General features: G+C 49.5%; 1 protein-coding gene across 3 annotated transcripts in view; it reads left to right on the top strand.

The window, feature by feature from the left end:
- The first annotated feature begins 3,989 nt into the window (after positions 1 to 3,989).
- LOC137356189 (nucleoside diphosphate kinase A-like) overlaps positions 3,990 to 22,765 on the top strand; it is a 30,998-nt gene continuing 12,222 nt past the window's right edge. Inside the window, exons 1-2 of one of the 3 annotated variants that reach the window (XM_068022038.1) lie at positions 3,990 to 4,145; positions 8,329 to 8,445. In XM_068022038.1, the coding sequence (XP_067878139.1) occupies positions 4,023 to 4,145; positions 8,329 to 8,445 (240 nt within the window). In that variant the 5' untranslated portion in view covers positions 3,990 to 4,022. Of the gene's footprint in view, positions 4,146 to 8,324; positions 8,446 to 22,765 lie in introns of all 3 variants that reach the window. The other 2 variants (XM_068022040.1, XM_068022039.1) reach the window with 2 other exon arrangements.

Genomic DNA, 22,765 nt, shown 5'->3' with positions numbered 1-22,765 from the left:
AAACTCCTTCCCATTCACTGCCACCATACACAATCCCAATGGACCGAAACCCCTTCCCGTTCACTCCCACTGTACACAATCCCAATGGACCCAAAACCCTTCCTGTTCACGCCCACTGCACACAATCCCAATGGATCCAAACCCCTTCCCATTCACTCCCACCGTACAAAATCCCAATGGACCCAAACCCCTTCCCGTTCACTCCCACCGTACACAATCCCAAAAGTCCCAAACCCCTTCCCGTTCACTCCCACCGTACACAATCCCAAAAGTCCCAAACCCCTTCCCGTTCACTCCCACTGTACACAATCCCAATAGTCCCAAACCCCTTCCCGTTCACTCCCACTGTACACAATCCCAATAGACCCAAACCCCTTCCCGTTCACTCCCACCGTACACAATCCCAAAAGACCCAAACCCGTTCCCGTTCACTCCCACTGTACACAATCCCAATGGACCCAAACCCCTTCCCGTTCACTCCCACTGTACACACTCCCAAAAGACCCAAACCCCTTCCCGTTCTCTCCCACCATACAGAATCTCAATAGACCCAACCCTTCCCATTCACTCCCACCGTACACAATCCCCAATTAAACTAAATCCCTTCCCGTTCACTCTCACCATACACAATCCCAATGGACCCAAACCACTTCCCGTTCACTCCCACCGTAGACCATCCCAATGGACCCAACCCCCTTCCCATTCATTCCCTCCGTACACAATCTCAATGGACCCAATCCTTTCCCATTCACTCCCACCACACACAATCCCAATGGGCCTAAACCCCTTCTCGTTCACTCCCACCATACACAATCCCAATGGACCCAAACCCCTTCTCGTTCACTCCCACCGTACACAATCCCAATGGACCCAAACTCCTTCCTGTTCACTCCCACCGTACACAATCCCAATGGACCCAAACCCTTTCCCGTTCACTCCCACCGTACATCATCCCAATGGACCCAAACCCCTTCCCATTCACTCCCAATGGACACAATCCCAATGGACCCAAACCCCTTCCCGTTCACTCCCATTGAACACTATCCCAATGGATCCAAACCCCTTCCCGTTCACTCCCACCGTACACAATCCCAATGGATCCAAACCCCTTCCCGTTCACTCCCACCGTACACAATCCCAATGGACCTAAACCCCTTCTCGTTCATTCCCACCGTACACAATCCCAATGGACCCAAACCCCTTCCCGTTCACTCCCACCGTACACAATCCCAATGGACCCAAACCCCTTCCCGTTCACTCCCACTGTACACAATCCCAATGGACCCAAACCCCTTCCCGTTCACTCCCACCGTACACAATCCCAATGGACCCAAATCCCTTCCCGTTCACTCCCACCGTACACCATCCCAATGGACCTAAACCCCTTCTTGTTCAATCCCTCCGTACACAATCCCAATGGACACAAACCCATTCCCATTCACTCCCACGGTACACAATCCCAATGGACCCAAACCCCTTCCCGTTCACTCCCACTGTTTACAATCCCAATGGACCCAAACCCCTTCCCGTTCACTCCCATTGTACACACCCAATCGACGCAAACCCCTTCCCGTTCACTCCCTCCGCACACAATGCCAAAGGACCTAAACCCCTTCCCGTTTACTCCCACCGTACACAATCCCAATGGACCCAAACTCCTTCCCGTTCACTGCCACCGTGCACAATCCCAATGGACCCAAACTCCTTCCTGTTCACTGCCACCGTACACAATCCTAATAGAACTAAACTCCTTCCCATTCACTCCCACAATACACAATCCCAATGGACCGAAACCCCTTCCCGTTCACTCCCACTGTACACAATCCCAATGGACCCAAACCCCTTCCTGTTCACGCCCACTGCACACAATCCCAATGGATCCAAACCCCTTCCCATTCACTCCCACCGTACAAAATCCCAACGGACCCAAACCCCTTCCCGTTCACTCCCACCGTACACAATCCCAAAAATCCCAAACCCCTTCCCGTTCACTCCCACTGTACACAATCCCAATAGACCCAAACCCCTTCCCGTTCACTCCCACCGTACACAATCCCAAAAATCCCAAACCCCTTCCCGTTCACTCCCACCGTACACAATCCCAATGGACCCAAACCTCTTCCCGTTCACTCCCACCATACACAATCCCAATGGACCCAAACCTCTTCCCGTTCACTCCCACCATACACAATCCCAATGGACCCCAAACACCTTTCCTTTCACTGCAGGGAAAGTGGTGGGGGGGGTGGCTTGCTGAATGGCCTCTTTCTGTGCCGGGTGTCCATTTGGTCATGCATTCTGACCAGCCAGACAATGACCCTGTCGGCTTGCCGTACTCTGCACGCAACTCCCTGCACCTCACACACCTCCTGACCATACCCACTCTGAGGGGACAGTCACATGACACCTACGGTGTCCCGTGCATGACAATGTCATCACCTTTGACCGCTGACCGGCAGTTGGCCGGCGTTGACTTTCTTTAATGAGGGGGGAGGTCGAGCATCTTCTTCGCAGGAGGAACTGGCAGCGGGTCCGAGCGGCCAATAGCAGTGGTTTGGGATGGCTACACTGAGGGAACTCACCGGGGGGGGGGGGGGAATGTGAGTAAATGCTCAAAACATCTAGAGTTTCGCTTCCAGGTTTTGAGGGCATGGAGCGGGGTGGGGGGGGGTGATGGTGAGGGTCGGTGGTGGTGGGAGGGGAAGGGTGGCACCTGGGGCTCTGGTTGCCGGGTGACCTTGCATTCTGCTCCTCGATTGGGTTAGACCCTTTGTGAGCTCACAGTGCACAAAAATCCCACCCTCCCTATGTCCCGCATTCATCATATCGCTCTCTCTCTGTCTCTGTCTCTCTTCGGAGATGTTGAGAGCCTCAGACCCCAGTAGGCTCGCACATACCCACCGTGTGGACCGCCCCACCGAACTTCCGGGGCTAGCGGAACATGCAAAGCGGCCATTCGGCCCATTGCGGCCCTGTTGGCCAGCAGCCAGCCATCCAATCTAACTCCCACCACCTCGCTCCTGGCCCCGGGACCTTGAATTGACCCTCACGCCAAGTGCACAACCACCTATTTTTGCCAATCGGATGAGGGTTTCTGCCTCGCCCGCCCTTTCAGGCAGTGAGGGAGTGTCGGAGGGAGATGTATATACTCTAGGACTTGATCTCCATAATCCAGGCCGACACTCCCCCGGTGTCAGTACTGAGGGAGTGCTGCACTGTCAGAGGGAGATGTATATACTCTCGGACTTGATCTCCATAATCCAGGCCGACACTCCCCTGGTGTCAGTACTGAGGGAGTGCTGCACTGTCAGAGGGAGATGTATATACTCTAGGACTTGATCTCCATAATCCAGGCCGACACTCCCCCGATGTCAGTACTGAGGGAGTGCTGCACTGTCAGAGGGAGATGTCTATACTCTAGGACTTGATCTCCATAATCCAGACCGACGCTGCCCCGGTGTCAGTACTGAGGGAGTGCTGCACTGTCGGAGTTACCGTCTTTTGGGGCGAGACGTCGAACCGAGGGGCTCCAGTCTGCCCTCCCGGCTGGGTGCAAGAGATCCCGCGGGGCCGGGGTGTTGGAGGGCGGGGGGAGGGGGGGTAGGTTCTACCGGGTGTCCCGAGGTGGTGGGGATGGGGGGGGGGGGCGCCAATATTCCTCCCTCAACCCTTACAAAAAAAAATCCCCCCGATGTCCCGGGTTGCCAATCGCAGCGCTGCCCGTGGGATCTTGCTGTGCGCCCGGTCGTCTGCTGCGTCTCCTGCATTCTGAAGGGGCGGTCGACGGTGGCAGCCGTTACAGCCCACCTCATTCTGCCAGCCAATCGGACGCCCTCTCCCCAACCCCCGCAGACCCTCATTCCCCACACACCCCGCCTCCCCCCTCCACCCCCGGCGTCCCCGCCCCCCACTTCATTGGACGGCCGAGTGACACCCGCGACAGACCAATGGGAGAGCAGAACCGGGGGGGATGACCATTTGCGGCTCGGTGATGACTTAGCAGGCAGCAGAGACTTCCCCATATGTGGTCAGGCCCGTCCGTGAGTTTAAATGTGGACGTCGGTTTTGACCCTTTAAATAGAGAGCCAGGAGACGGCTTGGGGGGGCACTTTGAGAGAGAGGCCGGGCACAGCGTGACAGAAACTGTGAGTAGCTCCTTCCAACTCTGGCTGCTTGCGATTCCTTCTCCCGTCCCGGGACGACAGGAGAGATCACCCCCTTCCCTCTCCCGTTCCGATCCTGAGCTTTGCTTAAATTCCGAGCTGCCAACTGTGAGTCACCGCGGAACATGAGCCTCAGAGAATCTCAGCCAGGAATCTCTGCTGGACCCAGTCTGCTGGTGACACACACGGATACATTCAGTCCCCTCTTTCAAGCGCTGGGCAAGAGAGAGAGGGACTGTGGAACATGGTGTGTGTGTGTGTGTGTGTGTGTGTGTGTGTGTGTGTGTGTGTGTGTGTGTGTGTGTGTGTGTGTGTGTGTGTGTGTGTGTGTGTGTGTGTGTGTGTGTGTGTGTGTGTGTGTGTGTGTGTGTGTGTGACAGAGAGAGAAACACAGTGGGAGAGAGAGAGAGATAGAGAGACAGAGAGAAAGAGAGAGAGACACACAGACAGAGAGAGTCAGGGAGACAGAGAGAGAGAAAAAGTAAGACAGTGGGAGACACAGAGACAGTCAGAGAGACAAAGAGAGAGATAGACAAAGAGACAGAGAGAGAGGCAGAGAAAAACAGAGAGGGAAAGAGTCAGAGATAGAGATGGAGAGAGAGAGAGACAGAAAGCGAGAGAGTGAGACAGAGAGGTAGAGACAGAGAGAGAGGTACAGAGAGAAAGAGAGACAGTAAGACAGTGGGAGACAGGGAGAGAGAGTCAGAGAGACAAAGAGAGAGGTAGAGAGAGACAGAGAGAGAGAGGCAGAGAAAGAAAGATAGAGAGAGGGAAAGAGTCAGAGAGAGAGAGACAGACAGACAGAGACAGAGAGATAGAGACAGAGAGACAGAGAGAGAGAGAGAGACAGAGAGATAGAGAAACAGTAAGACAGTGGGAGTCACAGAGAGAGTCTGAGAGACAAAGAGAGAGATAGAGTGAGATAGAGAGAGAGGCAGAGAAAGACAGATAGAGTGAGGGAGAGAGTCAGAGCGAGAGTGTTAGGGAGAGAAAGACAGAGAGAGAGACGGAGAAGGAGAGAGACAGAGAGAGAGAGACAGAGAGAGAGACACACACACACAGAGTCATGGAGACACAGCGAGACAGATACAGAGAGAGAGAGAGAGAAAGAGAGAGATACAGCGACAGAGAGAGAAAGAGATACAGAGACAGAGAGAGAGACAGCGACAGAGAGAGAGAGAGAGAGAGACAGAGAGACGGGTGACAGAAAGTGAGTCTGTGTGCCTTTGTATTAATGACCTTGGTGAGGTTGCAGAGTTGTGTCCTTCCTCTGGCTTCTCTCCAGCTCTCTCTCTCTCTCTCTTGAACCGAGACCAAAGCTGTCCACACTCCTGACTGCCCTTCCTCTCCCTCAGCGGTGGCACGTCCGGACCCCACACCTTCACTACCGCCCCCCCACCCCGCCCCCCACATCCTTTCCCTCTTCCGAGGAGCGAGGCCCCCCCCCCCGGCCACCTGTGAGCCCACCCCCTCCTGCCCTGCCGTGCCGGCCGACCGTCCTCTCTCCTCATTTACTCCATCCAGACCCTTCCCGATTGTGAGCGCCCCGATTTAACCTCCCTCTTGACCTGCTCTGCCCCAGGGAGAACGTTCCCCCAGCGTCTCCCAGTCTCTCCACGTCAACTGAAGCCCCTCAATGACTGGGCAACGGGTGATCGGGAGTGGGCTGAGGCGAATCGCAGGGAGGCTGTCAGGGGGACATTAGACGAGCGCGTGAGGGAGCGGGGGGATAGAAAGCCGTGCTTTGAGAGAACAGGAGGTGGCCCCTCAGTGAACGCTGAACGCCAAGTAGGTGGGGGGGGGGGCACTGGCCGCAACCAGAGGATGGGAGACAGTGCTTTGCGTGCCCTTGGCGAAAAGCTTGTCGGTTGTTGGCCGAGGAGACCTGGAGGAATCTGTCTTGTGTAAACCAGACAGCACATTTTGGCATCACGAACCCCGATTAAATTTCCAAAACCGACACGCGCAGTATCAAATTGAGCCTACATGGGCATAAATATATCTGCTAGCTAACAGTGAAAGCAAAGTGATGACAGTCGACTCGAGATACCAGAGAGAGAGAGAGATGCTGAGGTTGACAGGCGTCATAAATTATCAACAGGTTTAATATTAACATCAACATCCCGCGATGAGGGACTTCAGTTAACGCGGAGAGACTGGGAGAGGCTCGGGACCGTTCTCCCGAGAGCAGAGAAGGCGAAGAGGGAGATTTAATCGGGGCGTTCCCTATCAGGAAGGGTCCGGATGGAGCTAACGGGGACAAACTGTTACCCAGGGGCAGGAGGGTGGGGAACCGGAGGGACACAGATCGAGGGAGACTGGGGCAAGAAGCAGGCGGAGGGAGATGAGCAAACATTATTTGACGCAGGGGCGTGGTCGGGATCTGTAACGCCCTCTTTATAAGGGGCCCCCGATTAAGAGAGAGGCTCCCTCTTTAAAAGGGGGTCCCTGACGGAGGGAGACGCCCCCTTTAAAAGGGGTCCCTGACGGAGGGAGCCTCCCCCTTCCAAAGGGGCCCCAGACGGAGAGAGAGAGAGACTCCCTCGTTCAGCGAGGTCCCGTATTTGAACAGGTGCATGAAACTCGGAGGGGTTTGGGGGGGCGCAGTTGAGGGAACTTTGCTCTCGAGTGCCCCGCCCACCACTATCGCTCTGGTCCCCGCTTTGCACCCAGCGGGGAACGCTGGAAGAAGGAGAGTTGAGGAGCAGGCCAGGAAGAAAGCATTTCGGAATGCAGACACGGGTTCCGAGTGACGAATCAGACATTCAGAGCATTCGCCAGTACATGCCAGACGGGAGATGTTATCTTTCCAAGCCATTTATAGCCATGTCACACTAGGACGACCGACAGCTGGGACGATACGGCAGGGGGTGACGGGGAGCAGAGACTGCTATCCCCATCCGAGTGGGTCCCAGCGCACACCCTCCGGACCACCAACTCTCCGTGATCTGTGACTCTGTCACCAGGATTGTAGAGCCCAGGTCCGAGAGTATAGACATCTCCCTCCGACAGTGCAGCACTCCCTCAGTACTGACACCGGGGGAGTGTCGGTCTGGATTATGGAGATCAAGTCCTAGAGTATATACATCTCCCTCCGACAGTGCAGCACTCCCTCAGTACTGACACCGGGGGAATGTCGGTCTGGATTATGGAGATCAAGTCCTAGAGTATATACATCTCCCTCCGACAGTGCAGCACTCCCTCAGTACTGACACCGGGGGAATGTCGGTCTGGATTATGGAGATCAAGTCCTAGAGTATATACATCTCCCTCCGACAGTGCAGCACTCCCTCAGTACTGACACCGGGGGAATGTCGGTCTGGATTATAGAGATCAAGTCCTAGAGTATATACATCTCCCTCCGACAGTGCAGCACTCCCTCAGGACTGACACCGGGGGAGTGTCGGTCTGGATTATGGAGATCAAGTCCCAGAGTATATACATCTCCCTCTGACAGTGCAGCACTCCCTCAGTACTGACACCAGGGGAGTGTCGGTCTGGATTATGGAGATCAAGTCCTAGAGTATATACATCTCCCTCTGACAGTGCAGCACTCCATCAGTACTGACACCGGGGGAGTGTCGGTCTGGATTATAGAGATCAAGTCCTAGAGTATATACATCTCCCTCTGACAGTGCAGCACTCCCTCAGCACTGACACCGGGGGAGTGTCGGTCTGGATTATAGAGATCAAGTCCTAGAGTATATACATCTCCCTCCGACAGTGCAGCACTCCCTCAGTACTGACACCGGGGGAATGTCGGTCTGGATTATAGAGATCAAGTCCTAGAGTATATACATCTCCCTCCGACAGTGCAGCACTCCCTCAGGACTGACACCGGGGGAGTGTCGGTCTGGATTATGGAGATCAAGTCCCAGAGTATATACATCTCCCTCTGACAGTGCAGCACTCCCTCAGTACTGACACCGGGGGAGTGTCGGTCGGGAGTATGGAGATCAAGTCCTAGAGTATATACATCTCCATCCGACAGTGCAGCACTCCCTCAGTACTGACAACAGGGGAGTGTCGGTCTGGATTATGGAGATCAAGTCCCAGAGTATATACATCTCCCTCCGACAGTGCAGCACTCCCTCAGTACTGACACCGGGGGAGTGTCGGTCTGGATTATGGAGCTGAATTCACTAACCTTTATTCCGACAGCAAGATGGAGCGCACAATGATCGCTGTGAAAAGTGATGGAATACAGAGAGGACTCATCGGACAAATCATCACCAGGTTCGAACACCGAGGATTCAAACTCATTGGAATGAAAATGGTTAAGGTCAGTACAAGGGAGCTGAGGGTAAAAATCAGAGCAGAACACAACCCTCACTGTAACAAACTGATATATCCCACTCCCCTCACTGTAACACTCTGATATATCCCACAACCCTCACTGTAACACTCTGATATATCCCACACCCCTCACTGTAATACTCTGATATATCCCACACCCCTCACTGCAACACTCTGATATATCCCACACCCCTCACTGTAACACTCTGATATATCCCACACCCCTCACTGTAACACTCTGATATATCCCACACCCCTCACTGTAACACTCTGATATATCCCACAACCCTCACTGTAACACTCTGATATATCCCACACCCCTCACTGTAACACTCTGATATATCCCACACCCCCTCACTGTAACGCTCTGATATACCCCACACCCCTCACTGTAACACTCTGATATATCCCACACCCCTCACTGTAACACTCTGATATATCCCACACCCCTCACTGTAACACTGATATATCCCACACCCCTCACTGTCACACTCTGATATATCCCACACCCCTCACTGTTAACACTGATATATCCCACACCCCTCACTGTAACACTCTGATATATCCTACAACCCCTCACTGTAACACTCTGATATATCCCACACCCCTCACTGTAACACTCTGATATATCCCACACCCCTCACTGTAACACTCTGATATATCCCACACCCCTCACTGTAACACACTGATATATCCCACAACCCTCACTGTAACACTCTGATATATCTCACACACCTCACTGTAACACTCTGATATATCCCACACCCCTCACTGTAACACACTGATATATCCCACAACCCTCACTGTAACACTCTGATATATCTCACACACCTCACTGTAACACTCTGATATATCCCACACCCCTCACTGTAACACTCTGATATATCCTACAACCCCTCACTGTAACACTCTGATATATCCCACACCCCTCACTGTAACACTCTGATATATCCCACACCCCTCACTGTAACACTCTGATATATCCCACACCCCTCACTGTAACACACTGATATATCCCACAACCCTCACTGTAACACTCTGATATATCTCACACACCTCACTGTAACACTCTGATATATCCCACACACCTCACTGTAACACTCTGATATATCCCACACACCTCACTGTGACACTCTGATATATCCCACACCCCTCACTGTAACACTCTGATATATCCCACACCCCTCACTGTAACACTCTGATATATCCCACACTCCTCACTGTAACACTCTGATATTTCCCACACACCTCACTGTAACACTCTGATATATCCCACACCCCTCACTGTAACACTCTGATATATCCCACACCCCTCACTGTAACACTCAGATATATCCCACACACCTCACTGTAACAAACTGATATATCCCACACACCTCACTGTAACACTCTGATATATCCCACACTCCTCACTGTAACACTCTGATATTTCCCACACCCCTCACTGTAACACTCTGATATATCCCACACCCCTCACTGTAACACTCTGATATATCCCACACCCCTCACTGTAACACTCTGATATATCCCACACACCTCACTGTAACACTCTGATATATCCCACACCCCTCACTGTAACACTCTGATATATCCCACACCCCTCACTGTAACACTGATATATCCCACACCCCTCACTGTAACACTCTGATATATCCCACACCCCTCACAGTAACACTCTGATATATCCTACAACCCCTCACTGTAACACTCTGATATATCCCACACCCCTCACTGTAACACTCTGATATATCCCACACCCCTCACTGTAACACTCTGATATATCCCACACCCCTCACTGTAACACACTGATATATCCCACACACCTCACTGTAACACTCTGATATATCCCACTCCCCTCACTGTAACAGTGATATATCCCACACTCCTCACTGTAACAAACTGATATATCCCACACACCCCTCACTGTAACACTCTGATATATCCCACACCCATCACTGTAACACTCTGATATATCCCACACCCCTCACTGTAACACTCTGATATATCCCACACCCCTCACTGTAACACACTGATATATCCCACACCCCTCACTGTAACAGTGATATATCCCACACTCCTCACTGTTACACTGATATATCCCACACACCCCTCACTGTAACACTCTGATATATCCCACACACCCCTCACTGTAACACTCTGATATATCCCACACCCATCACTGTAACACTCTGATATACCCCACACCCCTCACTGTAACACTCTGATATATCCCACACCCCTCACTGTAACACTCTGATATATCCCACACCCCTCACTGTAACACACTGATATATCCCACACACCTCACTGTAACACTCTGATATATCCCACACACCTCACTGTAACAAACTGATATATCCCACACACCTCACTGTAACACTCTGATATATCCCACACACCTCACTGTAACACTCTGATATATCCCACACCCCTCACTGTAACACTCTGATATATCCCACACTCCTCACTGTAACACTCTGATATTTCCCACACACCTCACTGTAACACTCTGATATATCCCACACCCCTCACTGTAACACTCTGATATATCCCACACTCCTCACTGTAACACTCTGATAATTCCCACACCCCTCACTGTAACACTCTGATATATCCCACACCCCTCACTGTAACACTCTGATATATCCCACACACCTCACTGTAACACTCTGATATATCCCACACACCTCACTGTAACAAACTGATATATCCCACACTCCTCACTGTAACACTCTGATATATCCCACACACCTCACTGTAACACTCTGATATATCCCACACACCTCACTGTAACACTCTGATATATCCCACACACCTCACTGTAACACTCTGATATATCCCACACCCCTCACTGTAACACTCTGATATATCCCACACTCCTCACTGTAACACTCTGATATTTCCCACACACCTCACTGTAACACTCTGATATATCCCACACCCCTCACTGTAACACTCTGATATATCCCACACCCCACACTGTAACACTCAGATATATCCCACACACCTCACTGTAACAAACTGATATATCCCACACACCTCACTGTAACACTCTGATATATCCCACACTCCTCACTGTAACACTCTGATATTTCCCACACCCCTCACTGTAACACTCTGATATATCCCACACCCCTCACTGTAACACTCTGATATATCCCACACCCCTCACTGTAACACTCTGATATATCCCACACACCTCACTGTAACACTCTGATATATCCCACACCCCTCACTGTAACACTCTGATATATCCCACACCCCTCACTGTAACACTCTGATATATCCCACACCCCTCACTGTAACACTCTGATATATCCAACACCCCTCACTGTAACACTCTGATATATCCCACACCCCTCACAGTAACACTCTGATATATCCCACACCCCTCACTGTAACACTGATATACCCCAGACCCCTCACTGTAACACTCTGATATATCCCACACCCCTCACTGTAACACTCTGATATACCCACACCCCTCACTGTAACACTCTGATATACCCCACTCCCCTCACTGTAACACTCTGATCTACCCCACACCCCTCACTGAAACACTCTGATATACCCCACACCCCTCACTGTAACACTGTGATATACCCACACCCCTCACTGTAACACTCTGATATACCCCACTCCCCTCACTGTAACACTCTGATCTACCCCACACCCCTCACTGAAACACTCTGATATACCCCACACCCCTCACTGTAACACACTGATATATCCCACACCCCTCACTGTAACACTCTGATATATCCCACACCCCTCACTGTAACACTCTGATATACCCACACCCCTCACTGTAACACTCTGATATACCCCACTCCCCTCACTGTAACACTCTGATCTACCCCACACCCCTCACTGAAACACTCTGATATACCCCACACCCCTCACTGTAACACTGTGATATATCCCACACCCCTCACTGCAACACACTGATATATTCCACACCCCTCACTGTAACACTCTGATAGACCCACACCTCTCACTGTAACACTCTGATATACCCCACACCCCTCACTGAAACACTCTGATATACCCCACACCCCTTACTGTAACACTGTGATATATCCCACACCCCTCACTGTAACACTGTGATATATCCCACACCCCTCACTGTAACACTCTGATATATCCCACACACCTCACTGTAACACTCTGATATATCCCACACCCCTCACTGTAACACTCTGATATACCCCACACCCCTCACTGTAACACTCTGATATATCCCACACCCCTCACTGTAACACTCTGATATATCCCACACCCCTCACTGTAACACTCTGATATACCCCACACCCCTCACTGTAACACACTGATATATCCCACACCCCTCACTGTAACACTCTGATATACCCCACACCCCTCACTGAAACACTCTGATATACCCCACACCCCTCACTGTAACACACTGATATATCCCACACACCTCACTGTAACACTCTAATATATCCCACACCCCTCACTGTAACACACTGATATATCCCACACACCTCACTGTAACACTCTGATATATCCCACACCCCTCACTGTAACACTCTGATATATCCCACACCCCTCACTGTAACACTCTGATATATCCCACACCCCTCACTGTAACACTCTGATATATCCCACACCCCTCACTGTAACACTCTGATATATCCCACACCCCTCACTGTAACACTCTGATATATCCCACACCCCTCACTGTAACACACTGATATATCCCACACACCTCACTGTAACACTCTGATATATCCCACACCCCTCACTGTAACACACTGATATATCCCACACACCTCACTGTAACACTCTAATATATCCCACACCCCTCACTGTAACACACTGATATATCCCACACACCTCACTGTAACACTCTGATATATCCCACACACCTCACTGTAACACACTGATATATCCCACACACCTCACTGTAACACTCTGATATATCCCACACCCCTCACTGTAACACTCTGATATATCCCACACCCCTCACTGTAATACTCTGATATATCCCACACCCCGCACTGCAACACTGATATTTCCCACACACCTCACTGTAATACTCTGATATATCCCACACCCCTCACTGTAACACTGTGATATACCCCACACACCTCACTGAAACACTCTGATATACCCCACACCCCTCACTGTAACACTGTGATGTACCCCACACCCTTCACTGTAACACTCTGATATATCCCACACCCCTCACTGTAACACACTGATATATCCCACACCCCTCACTGTAACACTCTGATATATCCCACACCCCTCACTGTAACACTCAGATATATCCCACACACCTCACTGTAACACTCTGATATATCCCACACCCCTCACTGTAACACTCTGATATACCCCACTCCCCTCACTGTAACACTCTGATATACCCCACACCCCTCACTGAAACACTCTGATATACCCCACACCCCTCACTGTAACACTCTGATATATCCCACACACCTCACTGTAACACTCTGATATATCCCACACCCCTCACTGTAACACTCTGATATATCACACACCCCTCACTGTAACACTCTGATATATCCCACACCCCTCACTGTAACACTCTGATATATCCCACACCCCTCACTGTAACACTCTGATATATCCCACACCCCTCACTGTAACACTCTGATATATCCAACACCCCTCACTGTAACACTCTGATATATCCCACACCCCTCACAGTAACACTCTGATATATCCCACACCCCTCACTGTAACACTGATATATCCCACACCCCTCAGTGTAACACTCTGATATATCCCACACACCTCACTGTAACACTCTGATATATCCCACACCCCTCACTGTAACACTCTGATATACCCACACCCCTCACTGAAACACTCTGATATACCCCACACCCCTCACTGTAACACTGTGATATACCCACACCCCTCACTGTAACACTCTGATATACCCCACTCCCCTCACTGTAACACTCTGATCTACCCCACACCCCTCACTGAAACACTCTGATATACCCCACACCCCTCACTGTAACACACTGATATATCCCACACCCCTCACTGTAACACTCTGATATATCCCACACCCCTCACTGTAACACTCTGATATACCCACACCCCTCACTGTAACACTCTGATATACCCCACTCCCCTCACTGTAACACTCTGATCTACCCCACACCCCTCACTGAAACACTCTGATATACCCCACACCCCTCACTGTAACACTGTGATATATCCCACACCCCTCACTGCAACACACTGATATATTCCACACCCCTCACTGTAACACTCTGATAGACCCACACCTCTCACTGTAACACTCTGATATACCCCACACCTCTCACTGAAACACTCTGATATACCCCACACCCCTTACTGTAACACTGTGATATATCCCACACCCCTCACTGTAACACTGTGATATATCCCACACCCCTCACTGTAACACTCTGATATATCCCACAGCCCTCACTGTAACACTCTGATATATCCCACACCCCTCACTGTAACACTCTGATATACCCCACACTCCTCACTGTAACACACTGATATATCCCACACACCTCACTGTAACACTCTGATATATCCCACACCCCTCACTGTAACACACTGATATATCCCACACCCCTCACTGTTACACTCTGATATATCCCACACCCCTCACTGTAACACTCTGATATATCCCACACCCCTCACTGTAACACTCTGATATATCCCACACACCTCACTGTAATACTCTGATATACCCCACACCCCTCACTGTAACACACTGATATATCCCACACACCTCACTGTAACACTCTGATATATCCCACACCCCTCACTGTAACACTCTGATATACCCCACACCCCTCACTGTAACACTCTGATATATCCCACACCCCTCACTGTAACACTCTGATATATCCCACACCCCTCACTGTAACACTCTGATATACCCCACACCCCTCACTGTAACACACTGATATATCCCACACCCCTCACTGTAACACTCTGATATACCCCACACCCCTCACTGAAACACTCTGATATACCCCACACCCCTCACTGTAACACACTGATATATCCCACACACCTCACTGTAACACTCTAATATATCCCACACCCCTCACTGTAACACACTGATATATCCCACACACCTCACTGTAACACTCTGATATATCCCACACCCCTCACTGTAACACTCTGATATATCCCACACCCCTCACTGTAACACTCTGATATATCCCACACCCCTCACTGTAACACTCTGATATATCCCACACCCCTCACTGTAACACTCTGATATATCCCACACCCCTCACTGTAACACTCTGATATATCCCACACCCCTCACTGTAACACACTGATATATCCCACACACCTCACTGTAACACTCTGATATATCCCACACCCCTCACTGTAACACACTGATATATCCCACACACCTCACTGTAACACTCTAATATATCCCACACCCCTCACTGTAACACACTGATATATCCCACACACCTCACTGTAACACTCTGATATTTCCCACACACCTCACTGTAACACACTGATATATCCCACACACCTCACTGTAACACTCTGATATATCCCACACCCCTCACTGTAACACTCTGATATATCCCACACCCCTCAATGTAATACTCTGATATATCCCACACCCCGCACTGCAACACTGATATTTCCCACACACCTCACTGTAATACTCTGATATATCCCACACCCCTCACTGTAACACTGTGATATACCCCACACACCTCACTGAAACACTCTGATATACCCCACACCCCTCACTGTAACACTGTGATGTACCCCACACCCTTCACTGTAACACTCTGATATATCCCACACCCCTCACTGTAACACACTGATATATCCCACACCCCTCACTGTAACACTCTGATATATCCCACACCCCTCACTGTAACACTCAGATATATCCCACACACCTCACTGTAACACTCTGATATATCCCACACCCCTCACTGTAACACTCTGATATATCCCACACCCCTCGCTGTAACACTCTGATATATCCCACACCCCTCACTGTAACACTCTGATATATCCCGCACCCCTCACTGTAACACTCTGATATACCCCACTCCCCTCACTGTAACACTCTGATATACCCCACTCCCCTCACTGTAACACTCTGATATTTCCCACACCCCTTACTGTAACAGTGATATATCCCACACTCCTCACTGTAACAAACTGATATATCCCACACCCCTCACTGTAACACTCTGATATATCCCACACCCCTCACTGTAACACTCTGATATATCCCACACCCCTCACTGTAACACTGATATATCCCACACCCCTCACTGTAACACTCTGATATATCCCACACCCCTCTCTGTAACACACTGATATATCCCACACCCCTCACTGTAACACTCTGATATATCCCACACCCCTCACTGTAACGCTCTGATATATCTCACACCCCTCACTGTAACACTCTGATATATCCCACACCCCTCACTGTAACACTCTGATATATCCCACACACCTCACTGTAACACTCTGATATATCCCACACCCCTCACTGTAACACTCTGATATATCCCACACACCTCACTGTAACACTCTGATATATCCCACACCCCTCACTGTAACACTCTGATATATCCCACACCCCTCACTGTAACACTCTGATATACCCCACTCCCCTCACTGTAACACACTGATATATCCCACACCCCTCACTGTAACACTCTGATATATCCCACACCCCTCACTGTAACACTCTGATATATCCCACACACCTCACTGTAACACTCTGATATATCCCACACCCCTCACTGTAACACTCTGAAATATCCCAAACCCCTCACTGTAACACTCTGATATACCCCACACCCCTCACTGTAACACACTGATATATCCCACACACCTCACTGTAACACTCTGATATATCCCACACCCCTCACTGTAACACTCTGATATATCCCACACCCCTCACTGTAATACTCTGATATATCCCACACCCCTCACTGTAACACTCTGATATACCCCACTCCCCTCACTGTAACACTCTGATATACCCCACACCCCTCACTGAAACACTCTGATATACCCCACACCCCTCACTGTAACACTCTGATATATCCCACACCCCTCACTGTAACACTCTGAAATATCCCAAACCCCTCACTGTAACACTCTGATATACCCCACACCCCTCACTGTAACACACTGATATATCCCACACACCTCACTGTAACACTCTGATATATCCCACACCCCTCACTGTAACACTCTGATATATCCCACACCCCTCACTGTAATACTCTGATATATCCCACACCCCTCACTGTAACACTCTGATATACCCCACTCCCCTCACTGTAACACTCTGATATACCCCACACCCCTCACTGAAACACTCTGATATACCCCACACCCGTCACTGTAACACTGTGATATATCCCACACCCCTCACTGTAACACTCTGATATACCCCACTCCCCTCACTGTAACACTCTGATATACCCCACACCCCTCACTGAAACACTCTGATATACCCCACACCCCTCACTGTAACAGTGTGATGTACCCCACACCCTTCACTGTAACACTCTGATATATCCCACACACCTCACTGTAACACTCTGATATATCCCACACCCCTCACTGTAACACTCTGATATATCCCACACCCCTCACTGTAACACTCTGATATACCCCACTCCCCTCACTGTAACACTCTGATATATCCCACACCCCTCACTGTAACACACTGATATATCCCACACCCCTCACTGTAACACACTGATATATCCCACACACCTCACTGTAACACACTGATATATCCCACACACCTCACTGTAACACTCTGATATATCCCACACCCTCACTGTAACACTCTGATATATCCCACAACCCTCACTGTAACACTCTGATATACCCCACACCCCTCACTGTAACACACTGATATATCCCACACCCCTCACTGTAACACACTGATATATCCCACATACCTCACTGTAACACTCTGATATATCCCACACCCCTCACTGTAACACACTGATATATCCCACACACCTCACTGTAACACACTGATATATCCCACACACCTCACTGTAACACTCTGATATATCCCACACCCCTCACTGTAACACACTGATATATCCCACACACCTCACTGTAACACACTGATATATCCCACACACCTCACTGTAACACTCTGATATACCCCACACCCCTCACTGTAACACACTGATATATCCCACACCCCTCACTGTAACACACTGATATATCCCACACACCTCACTGTAACACTGTGATATATCCCACACACCTCACTGTAACACTCTGATATACCCCACACCCCTCACTGTAACACTCTGATATATCCCACACACCTCACTGTAACACTCTGATATATCCCACACCCCTCACTGTAACACTCTGATATATCCCACACCCCTTACTGTAACACTCTGATATTTCCCACACCCCTCACTGTAACAAACTGATATATCCCACACCCCTCACTGTAATACTCTGATATATCCCACACCCCTCACTGTAACACTCTGATATATCCCAAACCCCTCACTGTAACACTGATATATCCCACACACCTCACTGTAACACTCTGATATATCCCACACCCCTCACTGTAACACTCTGATATATCCCAAACCCCTCACTGTAACACTGATATATCCCACACACCTCACTGTAACACTCTGATATATCCCACACCCTTCACTGTAACACTCTGATATACCCCACACCCCTCACTGTAACACTCTGATATTTCCCACACCCCTCACTGTAACACTCTGATATATCCCACACACCTCACTGTAACACTCTGATATACCCCACACCCCTCACTGTAACACTCTGATATACCCCACACCCCTCACTGTAACACACTGATATATCCCACACCCCTCACTGTAACACTCTGATATATCCCACACCCCTCACTGTAACACTGATATATCCCACACCCCTCACTGTAATACTCTGATATATCCCACACCCCTCACTGTATCACACTGATATATCCCACACCCCTCACTGTAATACTCTGATATATCCCACACCCCTCACTGTATCACACTGATATATCCCACACCCCTCACTGTAACACACTGATATATCCCACACACCTCACTGTAACACTCTGATATACCCCACACCCCTCACTGTAACACTCTGATATATCCCACACCCCTCACTGTAATACTCTGATATATCCCACACCCCTCACTGGAACACACTGATATATCCCACACCCCTCACTGTAACACACTGATATATCCCACACACCTCACTGTAACACACTGATATATCCCACACACCTCACTGTAACACTCTGATATATCCCACACCCCTCACTGTAACACTCTGATATATCCCACACCCCTCACTGTAACACTCTGATATATCCCACACACCTCACTGTAACACTCTGATATATCCCACACCCCTCACTGTAACACTGATATATCCCACACCTCTCACTGTAACACACTGATATATCCCACACCCCTCACTGTAACACACTGATATATCCCACACACCTCACTGTAACACCGATATATCCCACACCCCTCACGTTAACACTCTGATATATCCCACACCCTCACTGTAACACTCTGATATATCCCACACCCCTCACTGTAACACTCTGATATATCCCACACACCTCACTGTAACACACTGATATATCCCACACACCTCACTGTAACACTCTGATATATCCCACACCCCTCACTGTAACACTCTGATATATCCCACTCCCCTCACTGTAACACACTGATATATCCCACACACCTCACTGTAACACTCTGATATATCCCACACCCCTCACTGTAACACTCTGATATATCCCACACCCCTCACTGTAACACTCTGATATATCCCACACACCTCACTGTAACACTGATATATCCCACACCCCTCACTGTAACACTGATATATCCCACACCCCTCACTGTAACACTCTGATATATCCCACACACCTCACTGTAACACTGATATATCCCACACCCCTCACTGTAACACTGATATATCCCACACCCCTCACTGTAACACTCTGATATATCCCACACACCTCACTGTAACACTGATCTTTCCCACACCCCTCACTGTAACACTGATATATCCCACACCCCTCACTGTAACACTCTGATATATCCCACACCCCTCACTGTAACACTGATATATCCCACACCCCTCACTGTAACACACTGATATATCCCACAACCCTCACTGTAACACACTGATATACCCCACACCCCTCACTGTAACACTCTGATATATCTCACACCCCTCACTGTAACACTCTGATATATCCCACACCCCTCACTGTAACACTGATATATCCCACACCCCTCACTGTAACACTCTGATATATCCCACACACCTCACTGTAACACTCTGATATATCCCACACCCCTCACTGTAACACTCTGATATATCCCACACCCCTCACTGTAACACTCTGATATATCCCACACCCCTCACTGTAACACTCTGATATATCCCACACCCCTCACTGTAACACTCTGGTATATCCCACACCCTCACTGTAACACTCTGATATATCCCACACCCCTCACTGTAACACTCTGATATATCCCACACCCCTCACTGTAACACTCTGATATATCCCACACCCCTCACTGCAACACTCTGATATATCCCACACCCCTCACTGTAACACTCTGATATATCCCACACCCCTCACTGTAACACTCTGATATATCCCACACCCCTCACTGTAACACTCTGATCTATCCCACAGCCCTCACTGTAACACTCTGATATATCCCACACCCCTCACTGTAACACTGATATATCCCACACTCCTCACTGTAACACTCTGATATATCCCACAGCCCTCACTGTAACATACTGATATATCCCACACCCCTCACTGTAACACTCTGATATATCCCACACCCCTCACTGTAACACTCTGATATATCCCACACCCCTCACTGTAACACTGATATATCCCACACTCCTCACTGTAACACTCTGATATATCCCACAGCCCTCACTGTAACATACTGATATATCCCACACCCCTCACTGTAACACTCTGATATATCCCACAACCCTCACTGTAACACTCTGATATATCCCACACCCCTCACTGTAACACTCTGATATATCCCACACCCCTCACTGTAACACTCTGATATATCCCACACCCCTCACTGTAACACTCTGATATATCCCACACCCCTCACTGTAACACTCTGGTATATCCCACACCCCTCACTGTAACACTCTGATATATCCCACACCCCTCACTGTAACACTCTGATATACCCCACACCCCTCACTGTAACACTCTGATATATCCCACACCCCTCACTGTAACACTCTGATATATCCCACACCCCTCACTGTAACACTCTGGTATATCCCACACCCTCACTGTAACACACTGATATATCCCACACCCCTCACTGTAACACTCTGATATAACCCACACCCCTCACTGTAACACTCTGATATATCCCAAACCCCTCACTGTAACACTCTGGTATATCCCACACCCCTCACTGTAACACTCTGATATATCCCACACCCTCACTGTAACACACTGATATATCCCACACACCCCTCACTGTAACACTCTGATATATCCCACACCCTCACTGTAACACTCTGATATATCCCACACCCTCACTGTAACACTCTGATATATCCCACACCCCTCACTGTAACACTCTGATATATCCCACACCCCTCACTGTAACACACTGATATATCCCACAACCCTCACTGTAACACACTGATATATCCCACACACCTCACTGTAACACTCTGATATATCCCACACCTCTCACTGCTACACTCTGATATATACCACACCCCTCACTGTAACACTCTGATATATCCCACACACCTCACTGTAACACTCTGATATATCCCACACCCCTCACTGTAACACTCTGATATACCCCACACCCCTCACTGTAACACACTGATATACCCCACACCCCTCACTGTAACACTCTGATATATCCCACACCCCTCACTGTAACACACTGATATATCCCACACACCTCACTGTGACACTCTGATATATCCCACACCCCTCACTGTAACACTCTGATATATCCCACACCCCTCACTGTAACACTCTGATATATCCCACACCCCTCACTGTAACACTCTGATATATCCCACACCCCTCACTGTAACACTCTGATATACCCCACACCCCTCACTGTAACACACTGATATACCCCACACCCCTCACTGTAACACTCTGATATATCCCACACCCCTCACTGTAACACACTGATATATCCCACACACCTCACTGTGACACTCTGATATATCCC

Source organism: Heterodontus francisci, chromosome 45, assembly GCF_036365525.1.
Source record: "Heterodontus francisci isolate sHetFra1 chromosome 45, sHetFra1.hap1, whole genome shotgun sequence".
NCBI lineage: Eukaryota > Metazoa > Chordata > Chondrichthyes > Heterodontiformes > Heterodontidae > Heterodontus > Heterodontus francisci.
Note: the sequence above shows the minus strand (reverse complement) of the source record. Positions and strands in the feature narration are given on the sequence as shown.